Source organism: Staurois parvus, unplaced genomic scaffold, assembly GCF_062004578.1.
Source record: "Staurois parvus isolate SC_StPar_1 unplaced genomic scaffold, SC_StPar_1.0 ptg000142l, whole genome shotgun sequence".
Lineage (NCBI taxonomy): Eukaryota > Metazoa > Chordata > Amphibia > Anura > Ranidae > Staurois > Staurois parvus.
In genome coordinates, this window is record NW_028317938.1 from 3592846 (window position 1) to 3607288 (window position 14443).

At 40.8% G+C, this 14443-nt stretch overlaps 1 protein-coding gene across 1 annotated transcript in view; it reads left to right on the forward strand.

Annotated features, from left to right (window-relative positions):
- The window catches only part of TADA2A (transcriptional adaptor 2A), a 50529-nt gene extending 37267 nt beyond the window's left edge, over positions 1–13262 (forward strand). The window contains exons 13-15 of the mRNA XM_089673599.1: positions 2732–2775; positions 4844–4917; positions 7559–13262. Of these exons, the coding sequence (XP_089529725.1) occupies positions 2732–2775; positions 4844–4917; positions 7559–7750 (310 nt within the window). The 3' untranslated portion in view covers positions 7751–13262. The remainder of the gene's footprint in view (positions 1–2731; positions 2776–4843; positions 4918–7558) is intronic.
- The last annotated feature ends 1181 nt before the right edge of the window (positions 13263–14443 follow it).

Genomic DNA, 14443 nt, shown 5'->3' on the forward strand with positions numbered 1-14443 from the left:
CCTTTCTTAGCTGTGTAGAGTGTGTCTGGGCCCTTGCCCTTTCCACTGAGGTTTTTACTGCAGTCATACAAGTATGTATGGCCTAATTCACCCAGTTATTTTCTGAATCTGACCACAGAGGCCATAAATGTGCTCCCTCGCCTTCCCTTACAGATTCTGAATCTGATCTACCCCCATTCTCTGAGCTGAGACTGGGACTCTGTCTGATTGTGTGTCACTCCAGTCTTTACCTGATGAACATACCTTTCAGGAGTTGCAGTCTTCTGCTATTACTTCCAAAATAAGAGAGACCATTTCAGCTTTTTTTGATGCAGTGCCCACCATGCTGAAACTAGCGAATCAACCTATTCCTTTTAACAGTGTTATTGCAGCCATGGGTCCTTTTAGAGCCCCTAAGACCACAAAGAGATTTTACCAGTTCACATGTGGTTCCAAATCTTCCTCTATGGAGATTGGAAGCGCCCTGACAGGATGCTTGCTCCCCCCAAGCACCTATTAGCCTTGTACCTGTTTAAATAGGACTTTTTTAAAAAGTGGTCCTCCCTTATTGTGGAATCCAGCAGTGTTCTGCCATAGCAAAGCAACCACTATACCGGCAGAGAATGAATTTATGTTTAAGGATCCAACTGATAAGTGGTTCGAAGTCCTCTGTAGGAGCCTGTTCTCGCTTGCAGGCCATCCATTCCGACAATCCTCATTGCTCTGAGCTGGCCTAGGCATATATGGTATGCCAAGCTGGTAAGATTCCTGGCAGACTTTGCATTGGTGTTGAAGACCTGGGTCTGGACCAGTGTTTGTATTTCAGCATTGTCAAAGGTCAGGTTTTGTCCAGTCTCTCTTAGATACCGTTGGTCTTTTGCTCCTTGTTATAGACATGTATACAGGGAGTCTCCTTTTGTAGCCTCCCCATTTGTTCTCCTGTGACTCAGTAAGATCTGAATTTGTTTATCTGAGATTCAATCATCATGTGAACCTATTAGAAATATTCCTCTCTCTACTCCCATCCACAAGGTAGCATTTCTGGCAGCCTTACCCTGTAAGGAATATGGTCTTATTTTGTTTAGGGACAAGGTGGTGTTGAGGCCTAGGACTTCCTGCTTGCTTAATGTAGTGACTTTTTGTTTCAGGACATTTGTTCTCTTGTCCCGCTCTCTGTATGTGTTTTAAGCTGCGAGGTCTATCTTTCAACTACTACTTCGTCATGATTCATTTTTTTGTTCTGGATAGATTCCACCATCTCTAGGTGACTTAGGCAGACTATCATCCAAACATACAGTTTTAAGGATCAGGTGTCGAGATGCATTCTACCAGGTCTGTGAGTGCTTCTTTTGGAAACTTTTCCCATTTTGCACCTTGTCTTTTGTTTTTCTAAGTTCTCCCAGGTGTATATTTAGGCATCATGATGCCAGTGTTGGGTTCTTCTGGCAGCTGTTTGAGCTGCAAGTAGTCCACAGTTTTTATTTTTTTCCTCTAGAGCCTGTTAGCCTTTGATGTATTGCCCTCCCCTTCTCCAGTTGGACTGCTTTTGTGTGTCCCTCAATGGTTGAAAAAGAAAATTGGATTTTCTTTACTCACGATAAAATCCTTTTGGAGTCCATTGAGAGACATTTTATTTTTATTTCTTAGTAATACTTTGCTAAGGTAATGGATGCTTAGGTAAGGGATGTTTGTTTGCAGCATCCATTTGTCCTGTAGACAGCAGTCTAAGAATCCCTGTGCCCCTCAATAGATTCCAAGAAAAGGTTTTTATGCTAAGTACAAAAATCCTATTGTTTACATCACCCAGAAGATGTTCTGATTGCCTTTTGTTGAAATAGTTTGAGTGTGATCACACCTATCCTAAACACACACCGAAATCTTCCGCTCCCTTCTCTTTAACCCTAAAAATGCACCTTCAGCAGATCTGAAGGTGTTTGTTTGTGGAAAGATGCAGATACCAAATGATCCTTTATTATTTGGATGGTGCCTGCAAATTAGGCTGCCATTGATATCTGTAGGTATTGTTAGTAATGTCAGTTTAGCCAAATCTTGATTAAAGGTGCCTGTAGACATACCCAGTATATACCATGCACTGCTCTAAGCAGTTTGTTACTGCGGTCAGGTCAAAGCTATTCCAGGTTCTGATCATCTAGGCTTGTCCTCCCACACTTTCAATAAGAGCCGTAACTTGCCCAGAAAAATGATACTGCACTATGGTATAGTCCCACTGAAGTTCATTCTAGCTAGCTGCACATAAACTGCCAAGCTTCTCCATGGCAGGGTGAACATGGACCTCTAGTATAAATTTACAAGCATGATATTAGCAGAGCTCAATGTCGCGTGGTACCTGTCCATATAAGATGATCGTAGTCAACTCTGGCTGATCATGAATGGAACAGATTTGCCGAGGCAAGATCTGTCCAGCAGACCCCTCCTGGCCAATTGATCTCTGAGAAAACTATTGTAGTATGGATTATTGCCTGGATAAGGTCAGTGCCCTGGGGTGTCTAGAAAGGGCATACATATGCATGCTTGCTCAGTGTGACTGTGCATATTTATGCCATTATATTTTCACAGAAATGTCATGTGACTGTCTGTTCTTCTGATCACTTTCTTGTATATGTAAATGGCTAGGAAAAATGTGTGTTCCCATTACAGTAGAAAAATAAGAAGTTCAGTTGGTTGTTGTGAGCAGTGCTTATTCAGCTGCAGTCTTCATATGATAATTTTTTTATTTCTATTTGTGTTTTAGAGACGCTGGTTTATATCAAGTTGTACCTGTTGTTTCAGGTTCAGGTATGAATCATTTAATTTTTCTTTCTTGACTCATTTTACTATAATATATCTTTATTAATTATGGATTTAGATGCATTTTTATCTTTTACTATTTTACTTGTAGTTTCCTGTTGCAAAAATAACATTGTGTAACCTGTACATAGAATGTTTGCTCGCATATAATCTGTAACAATAGTTGCAGAAATCTTCTCAGGAGAATGAAGTTGTGGCTGCTCAGGAGGCCAAACTGTTTACAGCCACCTTTTAGATATATAGGTTGTTATAACAACTCCATATCATGGCATTGTTGTCCTTTTGCTATGAATCCTTCTATGTTTGTACACACAGTATTGAAAAGTATCACAAAAGTATCACTGTGTATGTGTTTCTCACCAATGGTCTCTGTTGTACAAAAATGTATTGTCCAAAATGTACAGTATCTATACACGTGTTCACTTTCAATACTTCACTTTGCTCTCCATTATGTTAAAATGCCAGCAAGTTGCAGTGCTTTCTACACTGAAGCTTGCACTAACAGGTGACTGCTGGCTTTTTTTTATTTTTTTCCCGTGTAATGAGGTAGTTACATTTTCTGTGGCCTAAAGCAGTGAGCATATTTGTGGTAAGATCTGTGCAGGGTCACAGATACGCAAATGGCAAACCTCTGTTGGGAAAAATGGTAGACACCATTTTTTGTGAAGATTTAAAATTGCTAGTTGCCTGTATTTTATCCATTGGCTTCCATGCTTTCCAAGGCACTGAATCTAATTATACCCGAACAAAGTGCAGTCAAAACTATCAATGTGCATATTTTTTTTCTGGGCCAGTGGCTTAAACACTCAAAAAAATTGTATTTGCATGACAGCTGAGCAACTAGCATTTTCAGAAAAAGAGCATTTTCAATGACAGCATATACATTTCTCTTTATACAGATTTCCGATAAAGTTTGTCCATTTATTTAAAAACAGAATTAGGATAATCAACAAACAACTTTTTTAGATGACGTGTTTGCTTTCACTCCCAGGAGACTAGTGCTTTTAGTTTTCAATGCAGAGCTCCTGGCACAGACAGTGATGCCCATTCCCTAAGACTACCCTAACACTAATCCTCCCTTAAACACACTTAACCCTTTGCTTGCATACACACGTGTCCTGCATTAGGGCAAAGACTATGCTTTCTGCATCCAAAGATATTATGCCAGAAACTCTCATTCCATCTTAGAAATCCACATATCCACAAATGGAAAATACACACCTTTTATAGTTAAGAGCATACCTTTCTAATAATTGATTGAAACAACAGAGGAAATAGAATGTAAATTAAACATTGAGATTCAGGTAGTACTGATTTCTGTATTCCCATAGGAAAACGTAAATAATATACATACTGTTAATACTTACCTCTCCTGTAGGTGAGGAGCACGATATCCTCTGTCTTCCAGCACTGTACCCTCCAGCACTTAATACCTCTGGAAGTGACGATTGCTTGCATAATTTGCTGCATATCATGGTTCCTTCCTCAGACCTTGAAAATCAGACAGCCAGGCAACTAGTATTTTTAGGAACCGGCTATCAATGGCAGCCCCCATACTTTTTTCATGAGAAATCAGAAATTCTTATTTATCTGGTGTTCTTTGAATTGTATTGTTTTTTGTATTGTCAAATTGTAACTCTTCACAGTATGTGCTACTCTGAAATGTTTTTTTTTCTACAGTTATTGGAGCCAGCATATTTACTCTTCTAAGAGTTGTGTATTTTTAATGGATCTACTTGTTATTTGTGAGAAAGTAAAATGTCAACCCTTGCCATTCACTTTTGTATGTCCAAGTCCCTTCGGTGGGCAATAGCACTTGTACTTCTGTTTTGCCTTTTTTATTTATTTTGCTTGTCATATTGATGTTTACCAGTGAGTGTATCTTTGGAGCATTTCTCCTTTTAGTGATCTCTAAACAAAAACAACTGAGTTCAGGCATGACCGATACCTTTCTTAATGCCAATTGGTATTCTCAAATCCTTTAAATTATTTTTTTCTTCTTTTTTTTTTCTTTTTCAAAACAACAGCGGAATTATAATTTTTTTTTATACAATAGGTAGAAGAAGTGCTCCTCCTCTGGATTTGACAGGTCTTCCTGGCACAGAAAAACTGAATGATAAAGAGAAAGAGGTATGGTGTCATGTTAAAGACCAATGCACAGGGCTGTGTTAATGATGTGAACACTGTCTCAGCTCCTCTTCTGAAAGAAAATCAAAACACAAACAGAAAAAAGTGAGCGCTTCGAGAAAGCAGAAGTTAGCACAGATTATTGACAAACCCAAACTAATAAAAAATACACTGAAAAATGCTTCTCTGTGCCCATAAATATATATCAAATAAATATGTTTACACATCTACGTTTCATAGATATATTAAATTCATAATAAATTTAAACCACCAATAAAAAAGTAAATGTGCAGTAATTAACTAAAAGGTGACAGTTCAAATAATGTCCAAATGGAGAACCATCCAAACAGCAATCTCCATTAGTAGTGCTTCATCTGTGAACCTACAGTGTATCCCCTGAAGATGTGCTGGTGCACAAAACGCGTCAGTGAGGTCTTACGTGCTGAAGTCACGCCGCCATGTCCATGCTTGGAGCGGCGACCATCTTAGTAAGTCTGGCTTCTGTTATTTTATGTTTTCTACATTGTTTTATTGTCTGGTTTTTACTGTTTTCACCCATTGAGTAATAAATACTGCAATATATAACATACCTTGGGCTCCGTGTGGTGAGCTATTTTCAACAGGACCTACTGTTGGCTACGGTGGTATCCATTCTGAGGAGCGATCTGTTGAGGGTCGTTTGATCTGCAGTTTTTCCATTAGGCACATTATCTTTGTGTTTCTGGTGAGTGCATATTGGTGGTAGATTCACACGGAGGAGATTTCACATATTTGTTTACTGCACAGATGAAGCACTACTAATGAAGATTGCTGTTAGGTGACAATTCAAATAACATCCATCCTGTTAGGTAATTACTGCACCTTTACTTATTTATTGGTGGTTTAAATTCATTATGAATTTTTTTTAGATATTTCATGTAATTTAATAAATCTATGAAATTTTTGTATGTAAACATATATTTATTTAATTTATATTTGTTTATGTACACATACAGTGAAGGAAAGAAGTATTTGATCCACTGCTGATTTTGAATGTTTGCCCACTCACAAAGAAATGATCAGTCTAAAAATCGAATGGCAAGTGTATTATAACATTGAGAGAATAGCAACAAAAAATTCTAAAGAAATGCATGTCTAACAAATTATGCACTGATTTGCATGTACATGAGGGAAATAAGTATTTGGTCCCCTTTCATACAGTTAAAAAGCTGAGATTAGAAGCAGTCTCTTAAAGGGAGTGCTGCTAATCTCATTTTTTTGCCTGTATAAATGACACCTGTCCACAGGAGCAATCAAACAAATTCCAAACTCTCCACCATGGCAAAGACCAAAGAGCTGTCCAAGGATGTCGGGGACAAGATTGTAGACCTACACAAGGCTGGACTGGGCTACCAAACTATCGCCAAGCAGCTTGGTGAGAAGGAGACAACAGTTGGTGCAATAATTCGCAAATGGAAGAAACACAAAACAACTGTCAAATCTCCCTAGGTCTGGTGCACCATGCAAGATCTCACCTTGTGGAGTGTCAATGATCTTGAGAACAGTGAGGAATCGTCCCAGAACTACATGTGAGGATCTTGTCAATGATCTCCAGGCAGCTGGGACCACAGTCACCAAGAACACAATTGGTAACACACTACACCGACAAGGATTGAAATCCTCCAGTGCCCGCAAGGTCCCTCTGCTCAAGAAAGCACATGTACAGGTCCGTCTGAAGTCTGCCACTGAACAACTGAATGATGCAGAGGAGGACTGGTTGATAGTGTTGTGGTCAGATGAGACCAAAATTGAGCTCTTTGGCATCAACTCAACACTCCCTATTTGGAGGAGGAGGAATTTTGCCTATGACCCCAAGAACACCATCCCAACTATCAAACATGGTGGTGGAAACATTTTGCTTTGGGGTGTTTTTCTGCTAAGGGGACATGACAACTGCACCGCATCAAAGGGACGATGGACGGGGCAATGTACCGTCAAATCTTGGGTGAGAACCTTCTTCCATCAGCCAGGGCATTGAAAATGGGTCATGGATGGGTATTCCAGCATGACAATGACCCAAAACATACGGTCAAGGCAACAAAGGAGTGGCTCAAGAAGAAGCACATTAAGGTCCTGGAATGGCCTAGCCAGTCTCCAGACCTTAATCCGATTGAAAAATCTGTGGAGGGAGCTGAAAGTTCAAGTTGCCAAACATCAGCCACCAAACTTTAATGACTTGGAGAGGATCTGTCAAGAGGAGTGGGCCAAAATCCCTCCTGAGATGTGTGCAAACCTGGTTGCCAACTACAGGAAACGTCTGAGCTCTGTGATTGCCAACAAGGGATTTGCCACCAAGTACTAAGTCATGTTTTGTGAAGGGGATCAAATACTTATTTCCCTCATGAACATGGAAATCCGTGCATAATTTGTTAGACATGCATTTCTTTTGAATTTTTTGTTGCTATTCTGTCTCTGTGTTACAATACACCTACCATTCGATTTTTAGACTAATCATTTCTTTGTCATTTTCTTTCAGTCTACTAGGTATATTTTCCTTCTCTTTTCACACTTATTAATAGTTTGTGGGATTCTGTATAAAGAATACTATTATATTTATGTTGGCTACATTGTCAGGTGTACATTTACATACATTTTGTTTTCACAGCTCTGTCAGGTAGTGAGGCTGGTCCCAGGAGCTTACTTGGAATATAAAGCAGCACTTGTGAACGAATGCAACAAACAAGGAAGCTTACGTCTGGCTCAAGCACGATCGCTTATAAAAATTGATGTTAATAAGACCCGTAAAATTTATGATTTTCTGCTACAAGAAGGGTATATCACAAAACCTCAGCCATAACAAAATGAACTGGTTCATAATTCAAAACATTTTCCATAAATAAAACCTTGCAAATGTTACATGTAACAAATTTGAGATTTGAAATGTTACTAGTTACTCTATTGGTTTTGGTCTTTTGCAAAGTGACAATGGCATCCAAACAGAAAGCAGAAATATGGAATTGCTCATAACAGTCACTAATGCTGATGGATTGTTGAAAGTAGCTGCAGTGAACTCATTACTTATCCACCAACATGTTACAATTTATCTCAAGGCTTGGAGCAATAGAAAACACTTGAGGGATGGAAGTGGAACATAAGAAGTAATATTTGCCATATATCTATAAATTCAGAAATTACATCTGACCTATGACATTTGTGATGATATTTCTCATCTAGGCCATTTTCAGTTTAATTATCTACATAGGTTTGTGGGTCAACAGCAGGTCACCCAGACTTTCCATTGGCTGGTAACAGATTCATGGTTCTTCAACACCATTCCAAGGTATTCCTAGTGCATATAATTCTTCCTTCCCCTGGATGTTAGCCAAGCCTTCTTTTTGTTGGATGTGTATGGAACAATTCCATATTAAATCATCTCGGCAACCCTGTCTCATAATGTGAACCCAGCAGTCTTGTGAAGACACTTCACCTTACTACTGTACTTCGTAGGTCATTAATAGTGTGTTTTTCCCATTCTTACTAAATTCTACAATAGTTGGTTGTTTGTTTTGTAACTACTGTATGTATGATAAACATTGACGCAAATGTTGTTTCTGTAAGCATTTGTTACAACTTCAACTATGTGATTCATGGAAAATATTTGTTCCTTTTTTGTTCATTGATAGCACAGGAAGTCATATACTGTTGGGCTATAGAGCTGCCTACAGGAGGATTGGGCAATCAAAAAAAAAAAAAAATTCTGTTTTAACAGCCCAAGATAATTTTTCCTCTGCCCAGCATACTTCAATTCTTTTGCTAGTGTCCTAGAAGGATGGGCATCTGCTCTTCAGCTCTGCTGAGAAAGGTCTGACCAGTTTTCTGCTAGTCTTTTTGCCTTTAACTTTTTTCTTTGATTTCTACTTCAGTTTGACTTCAATCAGGATTCCCTGCTACATTGCTTCTTGAGCTGTTGTCTACCTGGCAGCTTTTCAGATCGGTCTTACCTCGGCCTAGCTTTGAAGTGCTGTACCCGGGCTTCTTTGGAATGGATGTTGCTAGTCTAGCCTGGGAGTGACCTTCAGAAACTGGGCTCCACTTTGTGGATCTTCCCTGACCTAGCACTGCTAAAAGTTAGGTTCAGAGCACTTTTTAGGTACAGAGCGGCTGCCATTTCATCAGAACTTTCCCTGTCTCTGAAGACTCGATGTGTTGAGTAGGATGATGGGGCTGAGCTCCAGGATCTACCTCATTACTTGCACATCTTTCTGCCTCTTGAATTTCCCCACTATCACTGGTTCCACTGCACAAGGAGTTGAGGGACTGATGTCATCTACTGGGTGGATTGTTCCATTCTGAGCTCTTTCCTGCCATCCAGTATAGAGGAGGCCCTCTATACTGCTCCTGCTTTGCAAAAGAATCATGAGGAATTCTGCTCTCCTTTTCCTAATGGCTGCTTGCAGTTACTCTGGTCCCCTTCAACTATTTGACCGATAACTCAGCCGGTGGCTGATAAGGGTCACAGTGACCATCTCAGAATGAGTCTTTACAGTCTGTTTCTAAAGAGAGGTGTTTTTGGAGGCATCTGAGTCTCCGGCCTTTATCTCAGACTTGAAAGAGAACATTTCAGTTTTTACTGATGCAGTACACACTACCTTGCATTTGGAGGATCAGCCTGCTTTCTCCAGTCTTGGGTATTTCAGGGACCCTACAGTTGCAAAGATCTTTCCACTGAACCTCCTTTTCAAGGTGTTACTTTATGTGGGCCGGAAGCACCCTTAAGGCTCCTGGACACCACCTGAGCGTGTGTTGCAAATGTTGTCCTCAGAGATAGAATATGTTAAAAGGTGGTCTTTCTCCACCATGGTTCTGCTAGCGACACACTTTTAACAGGGAAACCACCTGGTAAGTAGAATGCGTGCTTAGCTTTAATGATTCTTAAGACCAGCAGTTGTAATGCTTCCTTAAATCCCAGTTTTCTCTGTCAGGTTCTGCCCTCCTTCCTTTGTTGATTGTAACCTTAATTTGTAAACAGTGGCAGAATGGGATTGAGCCATCAAAAGGTGCTTTTCGCTAGAGGGGTAGACCTCTCCTAATATGCCACGTAAAGCAGATGTCTGAACCCTTACTTTTCAGTTATGAAGCCGCTTGTCAAAAGCATCTAAACATGTATCCCTAATGGGTCTGATGTCCCTACAGATGCACAGAGCACTCTGGTTAAGATACTGGGATGCTGTATCCAAGGAATGCTAGACTTGTTTGGTCTTTAAGGAACTTTGTCTTTTTGGTTCTACCCTTGACATTATCATCAAGGATTCCACGGGAGGCCATAGCATACACCTGCCTCAGCGTAAGACATCCAAGGACAGGCCAGCTGAGCCCCAGCCCTCTCATCTGTCTGCTTATAAAAGCCTACAACCAGGCCTGCCAAGCCTGATTTTCAAAGAAGGCTTATGCATGAAAGTTTCCCACCTTACTGTTCAAATGAGAGGGTGAGTGTTAATCCTTGTGATTCTTTGAGTGGTCTGCCCTGCTGGCATTCAGGCTCAGAGAAAGGTTAATCCCTTGCCTCTTGCACTCTCTCCAGTCACTCACTTTCCACTCCTCTGAGCCACTGCACAAATTTACAGACATTTCACTGCTACCTTGGTTTTTTCTCAGCCCAGAGTTTCTTGCTCTGTTTTCTGTGTTAACTCGACCTTTAGTGCTGTGTCCTATCCAGGGCACCTTCCTTTATGTCAAGGTAATTTGCTTCCCTTGACGCATCAAAGATCATCCTTTTTGTTTTGTTTTTTTTGTTTTTTATCACTTTCCTCATTCAGAGGAACTCCCTGAATTACTAGGTCATTTATGTCTAGCTTCATGTGTGGGGAACTATGGCTGACCTAATGCCCTTTCCTGACATTCCCATTGCGAGACAGACGACCCCCTGTTAAGAGAATAGTCGCCATGTAACTAGATGGACAGCTGAGGGTCTAAACACCTACAAGATCTGGCCGTCTCTCTCCTCAACAGGTTTTAGCACTGGACATTGCCTTTCACCTTTAGGTGACATTTGACAACACAGCTCTGTTGTGGAGTGATCCACAGCATGGATGCCTTCAGCCCCCTCATCATCAGACAGGAAGTTACTCATCTCTTCTCCTTTTCAGGATCATCGAGTGTTGAAGGGCCTTCTTATCAGATGCACCTCGCTTTCTCGCATGTCATCTGTGTGCACCTTAGCTTCTTGTTCCATTGTTGCCGGTCTAGTTCCTGAGCAAACCTGTGTGTCTACTTCTAAAGATCTGGCCTGATTACTCAATTTCCCATCAGATACCTGTCAAGGTCTGTTATTCTCATCTTTGGGCTTCCTCTCATTGGAGTATCAGTGTCTTCTGTTCTGAAAATGAAGATTGCAGACCCGGTGGTTCCTTCTACATCATGGGTTTCCTCCCTGGTCAGATCTCCTGTTTTGGACACCGTGTAAGTATTTCTACATCTTCACCATCTAGAAGGAACGGGATTCCTTACTGCATCAGGAGAGGTAGTCTGGTTCAGTTGTGAATGGTATCTTGGGGCTCAGTCTTTCCCTTAAAGGTGATCTCTGAGAATCCAGTTATTTGTGTTGGTGGCTTGTGGACATAGAGAAGAGGTTCATGCACTAAGGAGCATTTCAGACCCTAAGGGATTTTGGAGGATGGCCCCATGTCTCCATAGGCTTTCTGTGAATGGAATAATCCAGTCTCCTGCTTCAGGTGTCCCCTGTCAGGAATAGACAAAGTCTTAGGGCCAGTTCACACTACATGCATTTAGTGTGCTCTTTTTTCTGCATCCAAAACGCACAGGGAGTAGGTTATATGGTTGTTTAATGTCATAGTTCACATCAGTGCTTGCAGTTCCAGTGTGTTCTGAATGCATAAAAAAAAGTAGAACAGGCTGCATTTTTCCTGCACAGAACTGTACTGGAACGTGGTAATACGCATAAAAAAACGCACAGAAAACACACTGGAACTCACATGTCCCTATTTAAATTGAAGAAAAAGAGAAAAAAAATAACAGGAAAGCATTAATAAACGCACCGGAACGCATCAAAAAAATGTGCATCTGGACTACATTTCTGTAGTGTGGACCGGCCCTTAAGGATTCCATGGGATGTATCCACCTGAGGTTAGAACGCTCTTGCTTGCCTGCTCCTCCAGTCTAAAAGGCTTTGTTGTTCTGGTTTCACTCAGGTGAATTTTCTTCTCCATCCTGAGAGGACTCCTGTCCCTTGTTTCATTGATGCAGCTTGTGTGTCTAAGTTCATTCTTAGCTCCATCAGGGTTGTAACCCATTTTGGCAATTTATGGTTGATTCTCTACTTGGTGGGTTTGTTCAGCCTTTTGCCTTGTGTTCTGGTGATTGCTTCCATGTTTAGTCAATCCTCTCTAGTTGGTGGTCTCAGGCATCAAGTTAATTCTCTGCTTCCCCCCTCTGGTAATTTTTGGCAGTTTACTCCATCAGGCAGAAGAATCAGCCTCATCTGGTGCCAGGTTTAAGGCATTGGTCCTTCAGGTTGTGCTTTATTTCGTTGGGCCTCTTAGGATGCCCAAAAGCAGTTAAGGTGGGCAACAGCAGCAGCCTCTAACAGTATATGACTTTTTTGGGTTTATTTACTAAAGCTGGAGAGTCCAAAATCAGACTCCCTTCTGCATAGAAACCAATCAGCTTCTAACCTCAGCTTGTTCAATGAAGCTTTGGCAATGAAACCTGGAAGCTGATTGGTTTCTATGCAGAAGGGAGTCTGATTTTGGACTCTCCAGCTTTAGTAAATAAACCCCTTTGTGTCTGTAGGTAGACAAGAAAGCAAATAGGATTTTTGTACTCACCGAAAAATCCTTTTCTTGGAGTTCCTTGAGGGACACAGGTCCCAGCCCTTTTAATCATGCTTCTGAAGTGACATACTACACACAGTGGCATGCTGGGTAGAAGAGATCCTGGGCTAAACTAAAGATTATGTGTTTGCCAATGTCCAATCCTCTTGCAGGCAGCAGTAAAACCCCAACAGTATCAAGAATATAGGGGGGAGTTTCTATCTATATAACCCCAACAGTATTTGACTTTCTCTGTTCCTTAGTGGACATCCAGGAAAAGGATCGGGTTTTACAGCAAGTACAAAAATCCTATTTTTTCTATTTGCTGCTTGTTAGATTTTGTTACAACTGACATGCAACATTTGTCAGAAACCTGCTTGTGTTATAATTTATTTATAATATTTAATCACATGTATAAAGTCATAAAAGTCAGGCCATGCTTTTAACAAAAGTTAATGCCTGAATGGAATATGTCAGTTCAAGCATGTATTAACTTAAAGCGTATGGGTCCTATAAAGAAAACTGTCAGTGGGTGTTTCCCATGTTTGTGTGGGTTTTGTCTGGATAGCTTGATTAAGACTAGCACTATACCATGCATTAAACCTTTTTGCTAAGAGATTTAAAGCAGTATTAAACCCAAAAGCAAGCATTTATTATATTGCAGCTTACCAAATGTTATAGATGTGATGGCTGCCTTAATTTTATTTTTTAGGATTTCTTTCTTTTATTTTCACCTGGTGATCCTGACAGTAAGTCTTTTGTTTTTCAACAGAACAAGCTGTCCTGCAGATGTAGCAGTTAAAATGTTGAGACAAACCATTTACCTGGAACTCACTGCCCCAATCCATCAGACTGTCGCCTTCCCTATTCACATTCAGGCGCTCCCTCAAAACCCATCTCTTCAGGGAAGCCTACCCCACCCTCACCTAACGGCCATCCTCCCTCATTCCTCCCACCACTTCATCCCCCTCAGCCACTTCCTACTGTACCTTTACCCCCTCCCTCCTAGATTGTAAGCTCGTAAGAGTAGGGCCCTCTTACCCCTCGTACGTTGTTTGTTGTTGTACTGTGCCATGTATTGTCCCCCCTATTGTACAGCGCTGAGCAAACCCTTTGGCGCTATATAAACTCGTAGTAATAATAATAATAATAATAATAATAATTTACCACTGACAGGGGTGCTTACAATCAACAGCTTTTATTTATTTAAGTAAAACCTTTATCCCAACAGGAGCACAACTGTTGCTGTAACTGCTTAAAAGGTGTGAGCTGACTTTTGGCTTTGATTTCTTAGTGCATCTAAATCTTCTAGTACACTAACACGCCCCTCCCCCCAGATTAAAAATCAGGAAAGTCTCTATTGCTCTTTCATACAGAGAATAGGTACTCTAATACAGGAAGTATGTTACTGGCTAGATCACCAGGTGAAAACAGAGAAAAGGCCTAAATAAAGAAAACTAATGCAGCCACCACAAGTAATGATTGGTAAGCTTTAATATATTACATTTTTGGTTTTGTGTTTAATAATACTGCTTTAAAGCAGAGCTTCACCCAAAATGGGAAGCTTTAAGGACTGCTCCCCATTAAGGATTGGCACCTTTGGGGGGGCGGGGGGAGCGGGTACTCGAATTTGACAGGTACCCGCTTCCACTTCCGGTCCGATCGCCCAGGCGATCGGAACCGGAAGGTGTCCTCCCTCTCTACCACCCTGTAGTCTTTTG